The 15269-nt window shown below is 42.7% G+C and overlaps 2 protein-coding genes across 9 annotated transcripts in view; one reads left to right on the plus strand and one right to left on the minus strand.

Moving 5' to 3' along the window:
• Positions 1-195: 195 nt before the first annotated feature.
• Positions 196-10157, plus strand: utp6 (UTP6 small subunit processome component). The gene is made up of 19 exons (XM_061831244.1): positions 196-485; positions 885-969; positions 1056-1097; positions 1194-1286; positions 1505-1552; positions 1629-1692; positions 1772-1890; positions 3169-3246; positions 4140-4221; positions 4306-4387; positions 4469-4647; positions 5634-5713; positions 5870-5947; positions 6026-6205; positions 7414-7494; positions 7596-7705; positions 7766-7832; positions 9324-9396; positions 9721-10157. Exons 1-19 carry the CDS (start codon positions 394-396, stop codon positions 9873-9875), a joined length of 1788 nt encoding a protein of 595 aa, XP_061687228.1. The 5' UTR covers positions 196-393; the 3' UTR covers positions 9876-10157.
• The window catches only part of LOC133506778 (uncharacterized), a 76268-nt gene continuing 69684 nt past the window's right edge, over positions 8686-15269 (minus strand). For 2 of the 8 annotated variants that reach the window (XR_009796601.1, XR_009796602.1), the window contains 2 exons: positions 13172-13193; positions 10948-13041 (listed from right to left, as the gene is read on the minus strand). The gene's annotated coding sequence lies outside the window, so the exon portion shown is untranslated. Of the gene's footprint in view, positions 8767-10942; positions 13042-13171; positions 13194-15269 lie in introns of those variants that run through there. The other 6 variants (XR_009796603.1, XR_009796604.1, XR_009796607.1 and 3 more) reach the window with 5 other exon arrangements.

The following is a 15269-nucleotide window of genomic DNA, read 5'->3' on the forward strand; positions in this document are numbered from 1 at the left end:
GTTTACAATAAAAAAAATACACTTTATAGTTAACCTTATGGTTACTCTATTTTGTTGTCAGCTATTAGAGTGGAATGGAACTTGCTATTTTAAAAAAGTTACAGGACACATTGTTTATATTAAATCGTCTATTAACATAAATACATGTATACCCCTTAATTTTAATTTATTCGGTACTAAATATGTTCGTAGATTCCTGTCGGAGCTATTTGGTGAGACACCCGGATGTAGGACCCATCACAACTTCCGGACATGTGTACCTGAAGCGGTTCTTTGCTAACACTAGTTGACTCGTGGCACGTTCTTCATTTTAAGATAGTACATTAACAAATTTTACACTGGTTCATTTGTTTAAGTATTTATAAAAAAATCTAACCCTTTTGAGGGGCCAATATGGCGGAGGTCGTTCAGCAGCGGATCGAGGACAGAATTCCGGAGTTGGAGCAACTGGAAAGAGTGGGACTCTTCACCAAGAAAGAAGTCAAGTAAAAAAAATAAAATAAAGTTACGAATTATGACTGGACGGTGTCGAGCAGATGTACGCGTGATGTGGGATTAATGTACAGAAGGACCTCTTAACACTGCCTTGACAAAATCGTGATAGACGAATAAAAAAAAAACAAGTGAAGGGAGAGCAAATGAGAAAAATGCTGGCAAAAAAAAATCAGTAACTATAGAACGACTTTTTAAGTACTGTGTATTTAAATGGAATGGGAAAGTCTGTTTATGTAAAGGTGACGTTTACTGGAGTGACAAATGCACAACTCAGACATCAAATGGTACCCTTTTCCAATTTTTGAGGGGATAAAAAGCATAGTCGCGCCTTTAAATCATGTACTTCTAATCATCATGAATAAATTAAGCACAAGTTTTGTGATTTGCAGAGCCATCATCAAGAGGGTGACATCACTGGAATACAAACTTCACAGGCTGATCGTCAACAAAGATGACTTTATAGGATACATACAGGTTGAGGAATCTTACCTCCAATTTATTCACAATAATGTCACTGGTGTTGAAAAGCTTCTTTTATGGAAAATCTTGTTAAATTGCAGTATGAAATCAACGTCTTGGAGTTGATCAAGAAGAGGAGAGCGGTTGGTGGACGCATTCTATAACTATGACGTGATTAAGAAGCATTGCAGAAATGAGCAGTTTTCAAATTGCTTCTCATCTCCACCTTTGCTCCGCAGCACATTCGTTACCATTTCAAGAGGGAAGAAATTGAGTTTCCCATCATTCACCGAATCAACAGTGTCTTCAGAAGGGCCACAAACAAGTGGAAGGTATTTTCATCAAATGCATCCTGGCACTGGTAGACCGTTAAAAGACACATTGCTCCGCCAAATCAATATAACTTGACTACGGTGGACCGATTTATTAATTTGGCAGGTCAAATAGTCACAAAAATAGCTCATGGATACAGGAAGAAGTCATATTTGTAAGAGAATAAAAACAACTAGCAAGCAATGTTCCAAGAACATGTCCATATTTTCCCTTGCAGAACGATGTACAGCTTTGGCTTTCGCACGTGGCCTTCTGTAAGAAATGGGTACGTACCGATGCATTATCGTCAATTAATTTCAATCGCACAGGCGTTAATAAGCGATCATCGTATCTTTCCTCAGTCCACGCGGGGGCAACTCAGCAAAGTGTTCTCCGCCATGCTGGCCATCCACCCCGACAAACCAGGTACATATGGCTTCATCCCTTTTCAAGAGTTATTTTTGGGTGCGCAAGCGACACACGTTGACGCTATTTTGGCCTCCAGCACTGTGGATCATGGCAGCCAAGAGTGAACTGGAAGAGCGAAATTCCTCAGAAAGTGCCCGACATTTGTTCCTCAGGGCGCTCCGCTTCCACCCAGGCAACAAAAAGGTCTACCAGGAGGTACGGAGAAATGATATAGAGCTCGTGCACCTACGTCATAAAATCACATGACATTTGTTTATTTCGCCATATTGCCGGTCAGGCTAAGCATTGCTCAATTCTAAGTCGGTTGAATATGACACGGAAATATGTCTTGTGGCACGTCTTGTCTGATACCGTTCGACATTTAGAAGGTGAAAATAAACCAAGGTACGTGGAAGAATTTGATAAACTATGCACAGAAGAGCCGTATTTAATGCCGAAGTCGATGTTTTCACCGATAAGAAATTGGACTGTTAATTCACTTCCGCTTGTTTTGGACAACTGGATCTACACGTGGATCTGGTGAGTAAGTCGTTGTGATTTACACGGAAATGTTAGAAAGCGTATAAAAGTCTGGACGCATACAAATACTTCATTGGTGGATCTGTTCTCAATCAGGAATAAATCCCACATAGTGACGTGTTGACAGCTCGTGAACGCAGAAGCGAGTTCGGCCACACGTTAACCTTTGCGGGAATCAATTGATCTTTTCAAATGTTCGATACGAATGCCAATATTTAAATAAATGACCCCTGGTTTTACATAAACTCTCATTCATTAACTAGGATTGGGGAAAAAAGGAGGGGGGGGATCGTCTCCACGGAGCGTCCACGGAAGCGATTGCGGCCACACTTAACCTCCGTTAACCTCTGCGACAGTTTTTTTTTTTTTAATACCCATTGTAAATACGTACTCATAAATGCTTCTCGGTAATTTGAGATTGAGAGGAATAATTCCTACCTGAAATGAAGTAATTGCTGAGGCCCTATAGCTCAGTGGTTAGAGCATTGGTTTTGGTAAAGCAGGGGTCGTGAGTTCGCATCTCACTGGGGCCTCTACTCCCCAAGAGGGGTTGCGTCAGGAAGGGGATCCGGCGTAAAAACTGTGCCAAACAAATATGAGCGTTTCATCTGAGATGTCACGCTGTGGCGACCCCTAACAGGACAAGAAGAAATTAAGCGATTGTTACACGGGCGTTTGTGTATTTTGGTCGTGCACCATCCATCATGTTTGATTGCCGAAATCCATCGATATTTTCTGGTCTTTTCAGCTGGTATTCCATAGAATGATCTCTTTGAATACAGCACAACAGGTCTCTGGTGTTGTAAATATTTTCCTCCGGTTTAATGTCGAGCAGCTCTGTTTGACCGGCAATATGGCGCCGTGAAAACGGCGACGTCACGTGCACGTGCGTGGCATTTTCACCCGTTTTGACTTCCCAAGAAGCATCCGGGCTGATGACTCAATGTGTTGCAGTACTTCCGCATGGAGCTGCTGCACTGTGAGAAGCTGAGGAAGCAGAAGGAGCAGCTGGAACAAGCTCAGATTGACATCGTGAGTGGGTCGCCATCCTGAAAAGACAAAAATATGTGTCACCAGGATTTGAATTTGAAATGCTACAGAAAACAAGATTTGAATTTGAAATCTATAGTGATCACATTTTCAGATTTTTTTTTTTTTTTTAAACTTGAATGGTTTGTCCTGTTTCTGTGCTTTCATTTTAGAATTAAATGAGAAATTATACAGTATGAATTTCAAATTATAAAAAATTGAGCAGTAGTTTAAGTGCAATTAAAAATAAAAGCGTCTAATGAATGATGCAGTGAAGCTACAAAAATGTAACTGCACAACTGCAAATTATTTTCACCCCCCACAAAATTCCATGCAAAATTTCCAATATACACATATATCCTGGCTGTCAAACTCATTTTTCTTGCGGGCCACATCGTGGTTCCGGTTTTCCTCAGTGGGCCGTTATAACTGTGAAACAATACAAATAGTTCATCGTCTCATCGCATTTACATCATCAATTCATGATCTACTTTTGGAATCAGAAATCAAGGGTCATGTGTTTTTCAACTATTCATGTTTGGTAACACAAAAAAATGCTTGTAATATCTCAACTTTATCATTTATGATGCATGACAATTGGAAATTTTACTCCAAATTTTTACAAGAATAATTAAAATTGACACTAGATTTGGCTTCACGGGCCACATAAAATCATGTGCCGGGCCGGTTCTGGCCCCCGGGCCTTGAGTTTGACACCTGCGATATATATTAATGAACAGTTTCAAATGAGTTTAAAGAACTGAAAAAAAGAATTCAACTTAGGAATAAGGCTTAAACGTAACTGGGGGAAAAAGTGAAAGCTTGTCGGATGCACATTATGATGGAGATGATGAAGTAAATAAAGATATAATCCACTTGTTTGTTTTGGTGAACAGGGTGAATACGAGTTCTCTGCCGAGATCCTGAGTGGAAAACTGGCCATGGTTGTGTACAATGACGCCACAGACAAAAACAAAGGTGGGCATGGCCCATATTTGAAGCTCTAATTTTCTTCAATATGATATCAGCATGAAGTAACCCGGATATGTTTTTGTCCCACAGAGGCGGCATTTGTCATCTCCCTCCTGAACATCGCATCCATTTTTGACTTCACCAAAGACTTCCAAGAGGTCATCCTGCAGGAGTGAGTCACGACTAAACTCAGCCAGTCTCAAACATCCAAGGTGAAGCTCACCTGGGCTTTCCTGTCCCCCTCGCCGTGCAGCCTGCAGACCAAATTCCTGGACGACAGCGTGACCTGGGACTTCTTGGCCAAGAGGGCGCTGGAGGCTCCGGGGGTCGGGGAGGAGCTCCGGACCGCCAAGGGCCGCGCTTCGGAGGTTGACCGGAGAGAAGTGCAATGCTGTCAGGTTTACGAGAAAGGACTTGAGACCATCGACACTGGTAAGAGCCCTTACATACGTAAACTGCATTGTTAATCATTAAACAATTGATTGAGCAATTTGAGGTTGGACAGACATTTGAGATAATTGTCAAATATTTTGGGAACAGTTTTTTTTTTCCCGTTTCTATAACTTAAGTTTACATAAATGCTTGCTTGGATGGGCCTGTTGTGGAAGAAAGTCTGCAGAGGACATTTTTTTTTGGTCATCCATCCATCCATCCATCCATCCATTTTCTTGACCGTTTATCCTCACAAGGGTCGCGGGGAGTGCTGGAGCCTATCCCAGCCGTCAACGGGCAGGAGGCGGGGTACACCCTGAACTGGTCGCCGGCCAATCGTAGGGCACATCAAGACAAACAGGCGCACCACAATCACACCTCGGGGCAATTTAGAGTGTCCATTTAATGTTGCATATTTTGGGGATGTGGGAGGAACCCGGAGTGCCCACCTGGAGGAAACCCACGCAGGCACGGGGAGAGCATTGCAAACTCCACACAGGCGGTGTCCGGGATTGAACCCGAGACCTCAGAACTGTGAGGCCAACGCTTTCCAGCTGCTCCACCGTGCCGCCTTTTTTTTTTTTTTCGATCATTTCATTGTAAACAATTAAAATGAACTGAAAAGGGAGAAGTGTTATACTCTCTGTGTGTTCTTGAAGTAAAACTGTAAAACCTGCCCACAAACTCCCTCGCCTTTAATATCGAAAGTCCACCGAAAACGTCAGCTTTACAGATGCCACGTCCGCTATGCAGGTGGCTTGTATCACAGTACGCACGTCTACCACAACACGGTGACATTTGATCAAATAAATAATTCGTCTGTATTTTCCTGAGGAGATGAATGAGACGTCTATTTTAGGTTTGTCTTCCATTTTTTTTTTTGAGAAAATTCAAGAATTTGATAGGAAAGTTTTTTTTTTTTTTAATGTCATTTGATTTGACTGTTGAATTCATCTTTTGTGGCATTGTCTTACTGCCTCCTGCAGAACCCATGTGGACCTCCTACGTCGCTTTTTGTCTGGAGAGGGCAAAAAGGAAGACAAACGTCCAAGAGTTGAAGGACAAGGTAATCGAGGAGTCGTCCTCACTTTGTCACTGTTGAAAGATGAAAAAAACAAAAAGAACATAGTTGTTGCATCACTTGTGCCACCTCTTTGAAGGCCTGATGAGGATAAGCAAAATTAAAAACAAAAAAAAGATTATAAGTAGTTGCATTTCACAGAGGCGCGAGAGGCTGGTGGGAGTTCTGCAGCGCGCTCACGACTCATCGCTTCTGAAAGAGGATTATTACAAGAACTGGGTAAGAAAAGTACAATTGTATTGGAGTATCCTCACGGTTGGATTCCGTTCCCAACGGCGCGTAACGCGATGTTCTCAGCTGGATGTCACGCTCGCGTCGGGAGACGCGGAGGGGGCGGCCCACGTCGCGGTGGAAGCCACGCGGCGCTACAGCCAATCGGTGTCGGCGTGGAGCACGGCGCTGCAGACGTTGGTTCAGTTGGGGAAAGATGACGTCGGACGGCTGTTCCAGGACGCGCTCGCGCACGTCCCACCCAAGGTACACGCCCACACCAGCCACTCTGATCGTGGGCTCTCCAATTAGTCTCCTTTGCTCCATTCCTTGGGAAAGCATTATCCATCCATCCATTTTCTTTGCCGCTTATCCTCACAAGGGTCGTAGGACATGCCGCAGCCTATCTCAGATGTCAATGGGCAGGAGGCGGAGCACACCCTGAACTGGTTGCCAGCCAATCGCAGGGCACATCGAGACAAACAGTTGCACTCACAATCACACCTAGGGGCAATTTAAAGTCTCCAAGTAATGTTTTTGGGATGTGGGAGGAAACCCACGCAGGCACGGGGAGCACATCCAAACTCCGCACAGGTGGGGCCGGAGAACTGTGAGGCCAACACTTTACCAGCTGTTTCACCGTGCCACCAGGAAAATCAGGAAACAACATAAAATACCCTGAAACAAAATGAGTATTAAATGATTAGAGCACCGGTGTCAAACTCAAGGCCCGGGGGCCAGGTCTGGCCCCAGTGCATGATTTAATGTGGCCCGCAAAGGCAAACCATGTGTATCAACTTCCATGATTTTTTGTTAGAATCTATACCGAAATTTCAAATTCTTACACCATAAATGATAACATTGGGATATTGCAAGCCCCAAACACCGACAATAGTTGAAAAACCCATTACCCCTGATTTTTGATTCCAAAAGTAGTTCATAAATTTCACGTGTAAATATGATGAGGCGAAAGATTTCATGTCATAACGGCCATCTGTGGGAAACGACAAAAATTAGTTGGACACCCTTGGATAAGATCCTACATGTAATTTGACAGTGACGGACATTTCCATAAAGCCAGACACGAGAGGAGTTTGATATTGTTTTGCCTGGAAATTTCATAAAACTTGGAGTGAGGAGGATTACAGTACTACATAAAGTGTGCGTAACCACCTACGTGGGCGTTCAATTTTTCAAATGCACATTACAAGTCTCCGACAATGGCTTTTAATCCACACTTGGTCGATTTGATCGTGATCATCGCTGCTTTAGCGGTTCACTGATCTGATTTTTATGCATCTGGCGTGGCCTCAATTTGCCTCCGGATGTCGTGTAAGACGCTCGGGATGGATTCGGGCTTCCTCGTGACACTGACCATAAAACGGGCGGAATATGAAATGAATGAAATCATCATAAATGTGTCTGCACGGTTATTACGATGGTCCTTCCTGAACCGTGTCCTCTCGGGCCACCAGGAGAGCTTACCAATTTGGCGGCTGCTGGTCCAGTGGAGCGTGGCCAACCAGAACCCTGGGGAGACGGAAGCCATTTTCAAGGTTCAAATACAATCCACCAGACGTGGCGGTCCACACCGAATATCCATTAGTACCCACACAATGATGATGCCGGACACTTTGTCCTCCCTCCTCGTTCCCAGAGAGGTCTGCTGTCTGCGGTGGCGCCCATTGCCATGGAGATGAAAGAGCGCTACGTTGATTGGTCGTACTCCACTGGAGGCTACAAAAAAGCGAGAAAAACTTTCACAAGGTAAGTCTTTTCATTCATATGAATTAAAAACTAAGGGGGAAATAATGTGTTTGTTTGTAGTTTGCAGGAGAACCGACCTTTATCCAAACCATTCTTCACCAAAATGATCCAGATTGAGAAAGAACAAGTGAGTGCGTCAAATACTTTTGAGTAGAAACTCCCAAGTCCAACTTGTTTTTTTTTTTTTTTTTCAAAAGGACATCATGTAAAACAATATATTCTAAGGTTAAACTCTCGGCATCATGAAATCTTTAGAGCTAATGTTTTAAAAAATACTATTAAAAGTGTAAAAAAAAAAATAAATAAAACTTCTAAAATTGCTGTAGTATGAAATATACCGTAATTCCCGGCCTACAGAGCGCATTTGGATACAAACTTCACCGAATACATTTGTAAAGAAAATACCATTTGGTACATACGTATCCCACAAGTGCCCACATTGAAACACGAGATATTTACAAAGAAAGACTGTACACATAAAGAGTTTAACACTAACGCTAGACCCGCCCTAAAGCTAGCACTAACACTAGCGCCATGCTAAAGCTAGTGCTAACACGAGCACTAACGCTAACAGGTTCAAATAAAACTTAAAGGTAAATACCACTGAGACACGCCAGTAACACAGCAGCAACACACTAGCACAGTGCTAATAAGGCCGTGCTAATGCTAGTGCTAACGCTAGCGCTGCGTTAACACTAGCACTAATCCTAAGCGGACCAGTTGAAATCAAATTTACCGGTAAATATCACTGAGGCACGGCAGTAACACAGCAACTACACGCTATCACAGCGCTAACAGAGCCGGTAAAAGTCACTTCCTCTGCACTTATATTCCACCGGTCTCATTCTTACCTTTTCTGCTCGAGTGCCTCCTTGCGGCCGTTCACAAATTAGCTGCATCACTGTATAAACCGCAGGGTTGAAAGCGTGTGGGGGAAAAAAAAGGCCGGAAATTACGTGAGTAATGTAAAACTACTCACCCTTTGTAGATCGAGGCCTGAAGGAAACGTCATGGAGCTGGAACGGGGGTGTTTGCGGAGTAGCGCCGTCATCACCTCGTGCCTTTTGGGATTTCAGACATTGCATCATTCTCGTTTTTACTACCTCGACATAAGGTTCATTTCGGATTGCCGCCATCACTGAGAACACGAAGAGCAAAACGCTCTTGTGAAGGTGATGCCTTAGCGCAGTTGTTCTCAAACTTTTTACACCGCCGTTATGACTATAAAATACAGCAGTGGAGTAGACATAATTACTCATTTAAAAAAAACAGATGGTTTTATTCCTAAAAATGACATTGTGTGATTTTAAGCCACTGTCGCATTATGCATAGGTTGATCATCAACATAAAAATAAATGCGTCAATTCTATTGTACTGTACACAAAAATAGTACCTTAATAAATGTTTTATTTAAGAGATAATCAAAATGTTTAGTACCTAAAAAAAGATGAAAAATTGAACTGTTCTAGATTTGTCACTTTGACATCATGCATTCATCCGTGTCATCCAGAGGGGGGCTGGTGTAACTATTGCACTAGTGTAAGGAGTAGTTTGAGAATATAGATGATCTGAATTTTAAATCAGCGGATTTGAGTTAAATGTAATTTTCTTTATGCAGGCGAGCCCAAAAATGAACAACCTGAGGGACTACTACGAGAGGGTCCTGCAAGAGTTTGGCACTTCGGATGAAGGTGAGATGAGTTCCAGTCGAAGAGGTGCACAGTTTAGTCAGAAGAAACTTTCATTTCATGATAAAATATGCATCTTATCGAAATAATTTGCTAATATGCTGTTTAAACTGTTATGTCGACAATCATAACATACACGAGGATTCTGCTAACAGGTTTTTAAGTACAGTTTGACGCATTTGGCTTCCTTTTTTTTTTTTCAAACGGGTTGGGGGTGGATTGTTCCCGATCTACTAAATTAGCGTCCGTCGTAAAATCCGCCGTCGCTCGCGCAACTTTGCCAAACAACAGCCCGTCTTCAAACTTGACCCGTTTGTGTTTCGCAAGATCTTTGGCTCGATTACATCCAAGAGGAGATGGGACCCCTCGGCCAGCCGGAGAACTGCGGCAAGATCCACTGGAGAGCCATGAAGTTTCTGGAGGGTGAAAGCGTGGAGAGGTTTAGCTCCAAATACACGCTGAAGCAGACCGGTCACCTGTGAGTCCGGCTCGAGTCGGGTCGGCCCGAGGGAGCCCGTTGAAGACGTTGGCTGCTTTTCGCAGCCTTCCCCGGCTCCGAGCGTGCATGCGTAGTAGTTTGACCGTGTTTTTGCGAAGTCTGACGTCCGACTTCCAGATGTCTCCCGGAGCCCTTGAAAGAAATGTTCTCGAAAAGAGCGGCCAAATGTTTTCCAGATGCATTGACGCTTTCTGTAGCGAGTCGCCCGTGCGGAGTTGTCATTAAGACAAATTTGATTCTGTTCAAATAAAAATATCCAATGGCATTCCTTTGAAGTCTGTCCAAGTTGCGATCGTACGAACGCATCATTTTTAAAGCGACTTCTAATTGAGCAGAATTCAGTGCGGAAATGAGGATTGCAGTGGAGCTGGGTGACAGAACTGAGTCGTGGACCGGTCTGATCTGAGAATGCTTGATCCAGACCCCATTATCTCTGCCGCTGATCCTCACAAGTGTCGCCGGAACCTGTCTTTGTGCAGGAAGCGGGGCACACCTTGGACTGGTTGCTCTGAGAAAATATTTTTGAAATAATTGAAACGCGAGATGTTCAGGATTGTATAACGGCAACTTTTCACCAGATTTTTCAGAAACTGAATGTGACCCGTGGCCCAGTGGAACAGCTTACAGTTCTGAGGTCCCGGGTTCGACCCTAGTCCCACCTGTGTGGAGTTTTCTCCGGGTACTCCGGTTTCCTCCCACATCCCAAAAACATTAATTGGACGCTCTAAATTGCCCCAAGGTGTGATTGTGAGTGCGGCTGTTTGCCTCGATGTGCCCTGCGATTGGCTGGCGATCAGTTCAAGGTGTACCCCGCCTCCTGCCCTTTGACAGCTGGGATAGGCTCCAGCACTCCCCGCGACCCTCGTGAGGATAAGCGGCAAAGAAAATTGATGGATGAATATGACCCTCACTGAAAACCGAAATGGCTTGTGAGTCCTGCCAGGGGAAAACGGATCCCAAACCCTGATTTAATGAATTATCGCTAATTTACGTATTAAAATACATATGAGAAAATAATAATCCAAATCTTGGCAGCGAAAAAAAACAAACAACGTGGACATTTCCATGATTACGGACACTTTATTGCCTCGTACACCATCTTCAGTATAAAGTTAACAAAGCACGTTAGGTACATTGTGATTATGAAATCTAATGTTATCCTAACAAGGATGAATTCAGCGATCCAGTGGTTTCTTCCCCCATAAATAGACTGATAATAATAACATTCCCATACTTTGGCTTCTGTCGTCGACATCTTCCAGAAGCATTGATCTGACATTCTTTAAGGCAGATAAAACGGCAACACGGTATTTCAAGAACAATCCCTTTTAAAATGACGCAATTACCCTGACAGGTACACTCGTACTTTTTTTTTTTTAAAAATGCTTTCCTTAAAAAAAAAACAAAAAAGACATTATCATACGTATAATAGTCATTTCGCGCTTATTGTGTCTAATCATTTACATTCTGTCAAGTAGATGAATGAGAATACTGGAAAGTGCAGTTGTACGCCACTACAAAGTAAAATGACAATAATAAACATGATACAGTAGTGCACAAATAACCCTCTGACACTGTCAACCTGGGCATTATCTTTCTAAAGTTATGAAAATGTAACTAACGGGGCCCCGCGTTCACGTCATTTACCACTCGCGATATTTCTCCTCAGAAATCATGCGGGGGTGCCTTGAGATACGAGTTTGATTCTTTCCGTGACCATAGTTGTAACTTAATACAGTCACAACTTAAATTTTCGTGACAGTGGACCGCCGCTATTTGTGGCGGATCAGGGCCGGCCCGGACTATGGATAGCGAAAAATGGCAGATAATTAAAACCCATTATAATTGCTTGAAATTGTAATTAATCAATTGTCCAAATACATACTTGAATAAGTGGGAATAAACAAAAAAAAAAGGAAAAAACTGAAAACCAAAATGAACTATATCGGGAGGTGCCAAACTGCGAACGTGCGAGGATCCGCCGTAAGCCGTTCAAGGCTCGGCTCCCCAAAATTAGTTTAATCTGCAAAAATGGCACTTTGCACTTTAAGTCAAATACTAATATGATTAAATACAATGTAAACAATAAAGCAGTTTGTGCATCATGATTTCATTCACAATTCAGTTCATTGTGTTGCTCCTTACGGGGTGCCTGCCGTGGCCAACAACAGGCGGTATAATGTAGACACAGTGAGTGAGAACTTGGTACTTTTACTACTTACCATAAGTGACTCAGATACTGTAATATCGTCATTCGTTGCAGAGGATAAAGAATCTGCGTCTGCATATTGTTCTATTATCTATTGCCGCACTTTGCGTTCAAATACCCGTCGCTTCTAAATCTGCGACTACGCATTTTAACTTTTATAACGACAATGGAATTTTTTGCATCGTTTGTTAGCATTAAGCTAGGTGTACTTCCCTAAGGCACGGCTGTGATCGCTTCAACTAAAACTGGTGCAATTCTTAGCTTTGTTTAGTTTGACAGTAAAATTCAACTGGTAGTGGCATTGAACAGCTTGAAGCCCCCTTTTTGATGAATTGTTCATTATTTGCCAAGCTGCTGTCATTCTCAATTCTCACAAGTCAAAGCACCCCCCAAAAAAGCCAACCCAAAACAAAGCGGATGACAGCTTGTGGCTAAAATTAAAAACCCAACCTCGGTTGGGTCGCTCGGATCTTAAACCACCACAGAACGTTTTGTCTACTGGTTAAGATCTCCTAAGTATTCATTTTATTTGTTTTTAATTTTCAAGTTAGATTTCCATGATAAAAAAAAATGACTCTCAGTAAGATATGAGAAATCCAATAAATGTCCAGTGGAGCCTGCAGCCCGTTTGTTCCCAAAAAACGGATTATTAATATTATTTCACCTTACAAGTAGAATCCCTCAGCGTTCTTGACTCTCAAAGCTTCTTGAGGAAGACGTAGGTGAAGAGCACCAAGATGGCCGCCGAGAGCAGCCCGATGGCACACTGGTGGACGGCGGTGACCTTCTCCAGAGCGTGTATGCGATCCTCCATGGCGCTGGTGTGGATGTAGTCGTAGACGGAGGCCCCGATGCTCCACGCCGCCCACACGGCGTCCACCACCGCCTTCATGGTGGGGAGAGACCATCGGGTGGGCCGCCTCCTGCCGGGCTTTCGTCACTGTAATGACAAGACGCGGGACAACATTGACATTGATGGTAGATTGTAGTTGACCGTAATTTATTATTACCATTTGCTCAAGATACATACAGAACGTGTACGTATGAATCATATAAGTTATTGAACCTACGTGTGAGAGGGGAGTGGAATCACTGTTGGAAAAAAAAAAAAAAGATTTAAAATTTTTACAAGCGGATAATATGACCAAAATTAAACGATGACCTTTCAACCAAGGCATGAGCTGGCATACTGGACCGGAGTGCACGTATTGTTGGCACTGTGGGATGTAATTGCATAAATGTTAAAAAAAAAACAAACAAAAAAAAAAACACAAATTTATGCAGATGCAGGACACAAGTGCATAAAAGTATGGAAACAAAACATTGAAAAATATGATGCGTACGTTTGTTTGTATCTATGTAGTAATGTGAAAATGCAAAAGAATATGAAAGGATTATCAAAAATTAAATTTTAAAAAAATCCCTAACCCCAAAAAATAAAATATGACCAAATATAGTAATCTAACATAAAAAAAATTGCAAAATTAAAATGAGAAAAATATAAAAAAAATAAAAACAAGATAATAGGAAAACATCAGGACGTCACGGTGCACATCTGCCTCACAGTTCTGAGGACCGGGGTTTAAATCCCGGCCTCGCCTGTGTGGATTTTGCATGTTCATCCCCCGTGCCTGCGTGGCTTTTCTCTGGGCACTCCGGCTTCCTCTTACATCCCAAAAACGTGCCTCAAGTTTGATCGCGAATGTGAGTGCTCGTTTGTCTCTGAGTGGCAACCAGTTCAGGCTGCCCGAAGACAGCTGGCATAGGCTCCGGCACTCCCGCGACCCTGGTGAGGATAAGCGGCTCAGGTAATGGATGAACAAAAACGTGAAAAGATGAAAAATTCAATGATTTGAAAAAAAATATTTTCTAAAAGTTCATGAAAAAGGAACTATTAAAAAAAATATCATTAAAAAATTTAAAAATATAAAACATTGAGTAATATTTACATTGATTGGACACTAAATTGCCCCTAGGTTTTATTGTGAGTGCAGCTGTTTGTCTTGATGTTCCCTGCGATTGGCTGGCAACCAGTTCAGGGTGTGCCCCCGCCTCCTGCCCGTTGACAGCTGGGATCGGCTCCAGCACTCCTGCGACCCTCGTGAGGATAAGCAGCTCAGAAAATGGATGGATAGTTAGATGGATGGACAGTAATATTACAAAAAGATGATCAACCTATATGACAAAATATGAAAATAAAATGTTAACCGCCACGAAAATACTATTAGTATATTGAGGGTTTTTTTAAATTGATTTTTTTTAAACTATGATGAAATGTTGAACCAACAAACGAACTTTCCACCTTTATCATGTCTCTCAACATTCTGACAGTAGAACTTCATCGGGTCGTTCTAAAAGTAAAGTAAAGCTCAACAAACGCCAGCGACCATAAACAGATGGAGAGGGTGCAATAAAAAGCGTCAAACTCACCGACACGCCACAACTGAATCGGCGGTTGTCGATACGTTAAAGCGCATCCGTTCAAATAGTTCCAGAGTGACGGGGGCCAAAAAAAAAACAAAACATTTATTTAGTTCCTTTAAATAGGACAAGGAAGTTCGTTTGACTCGTTGACCCTTGTGACATGGGGGACGGCTACGTCCTGCATCAAGTCGCTGAGGGCGCCCCAATCACTTCCGGGCGCAGCTTTCAACGTAAAATAAAAGACTCGGTCTAAGGTGGCTCGTTTGTAAGGAAGGGAAATTGATCAAATGTGGTAGTGCCAAGCAACGTTTAGGGTTGCAAAGAAAAGTTTCGAGACAGAAATAATGTTTCAAGCCTCGCGTTGGAGTTTCGAGTTCGGTGGTGGGCTCGTGTAAGGGCACCCAACGGAAATTCAAAGAAACCGTGAGGCCTTTGCTTTCCGCAACTTTTTCCTTCCTTCCGTCACGATTTCCTTCCATCTTTCCCAGTCACCGCACATGACTTGTTCCATTATGAACCGTTGATAACCAAACAAACAAAAAAGAATTATGTACACGTCGTGTGTTCAAAACAAAAGCACCTAACTTTCCATGACGAAAACCTGCTAGCTTAATGCTAACCCACAATGGAAATGACCATAGACGTGCTAATGAAAATGACACTTGTTGTTTCCTAGTGGCCAAAGAGCGCAAACGACGTGCGCGTGCACTTACATGATTTTACAACTGTTAAAATCCATTTATT

The sequence above is a fragment of the Syngnathoides biaculeatus genome, chromosome 9 (genome assembly GCF_019802595.1).
Source record: "Syngnathoides biaculeatus isolate LvHL_M chromosome 9, ASM1980259v1, whole genome shotgun sequence".
Taxonomy (NCBI): Eukaryota; Metazoa; Chordata; class Actinopteri; order Syngnathiformes; family Syngnathidae; genus Syngnathoides; species Syngnathoides biaculeatus.

Coding starts and splice junctions, on each gene's coding strand:
- utp6 (XM_061831244.1), top strand. CDS start 394: ATGGCGGAGGTCGTTCAGCAGCGGATCGAGGACAGAATTCCGGAGTTG. Junction 6,206..7,413: donor TCGCGCACGTCCCACCCAAG/GTACACGCCCAC, acceptor TCGGGCCACCAG/GAGAGCTTACCAATTTGGCG. Junction 7,706..7,765: donor GCGAGAAAAACTTTCACAAG/GTAAGTCTTTTC, acceptor GTTTGTTTGTAG/TTTGCAGGAGAACCGACCTT.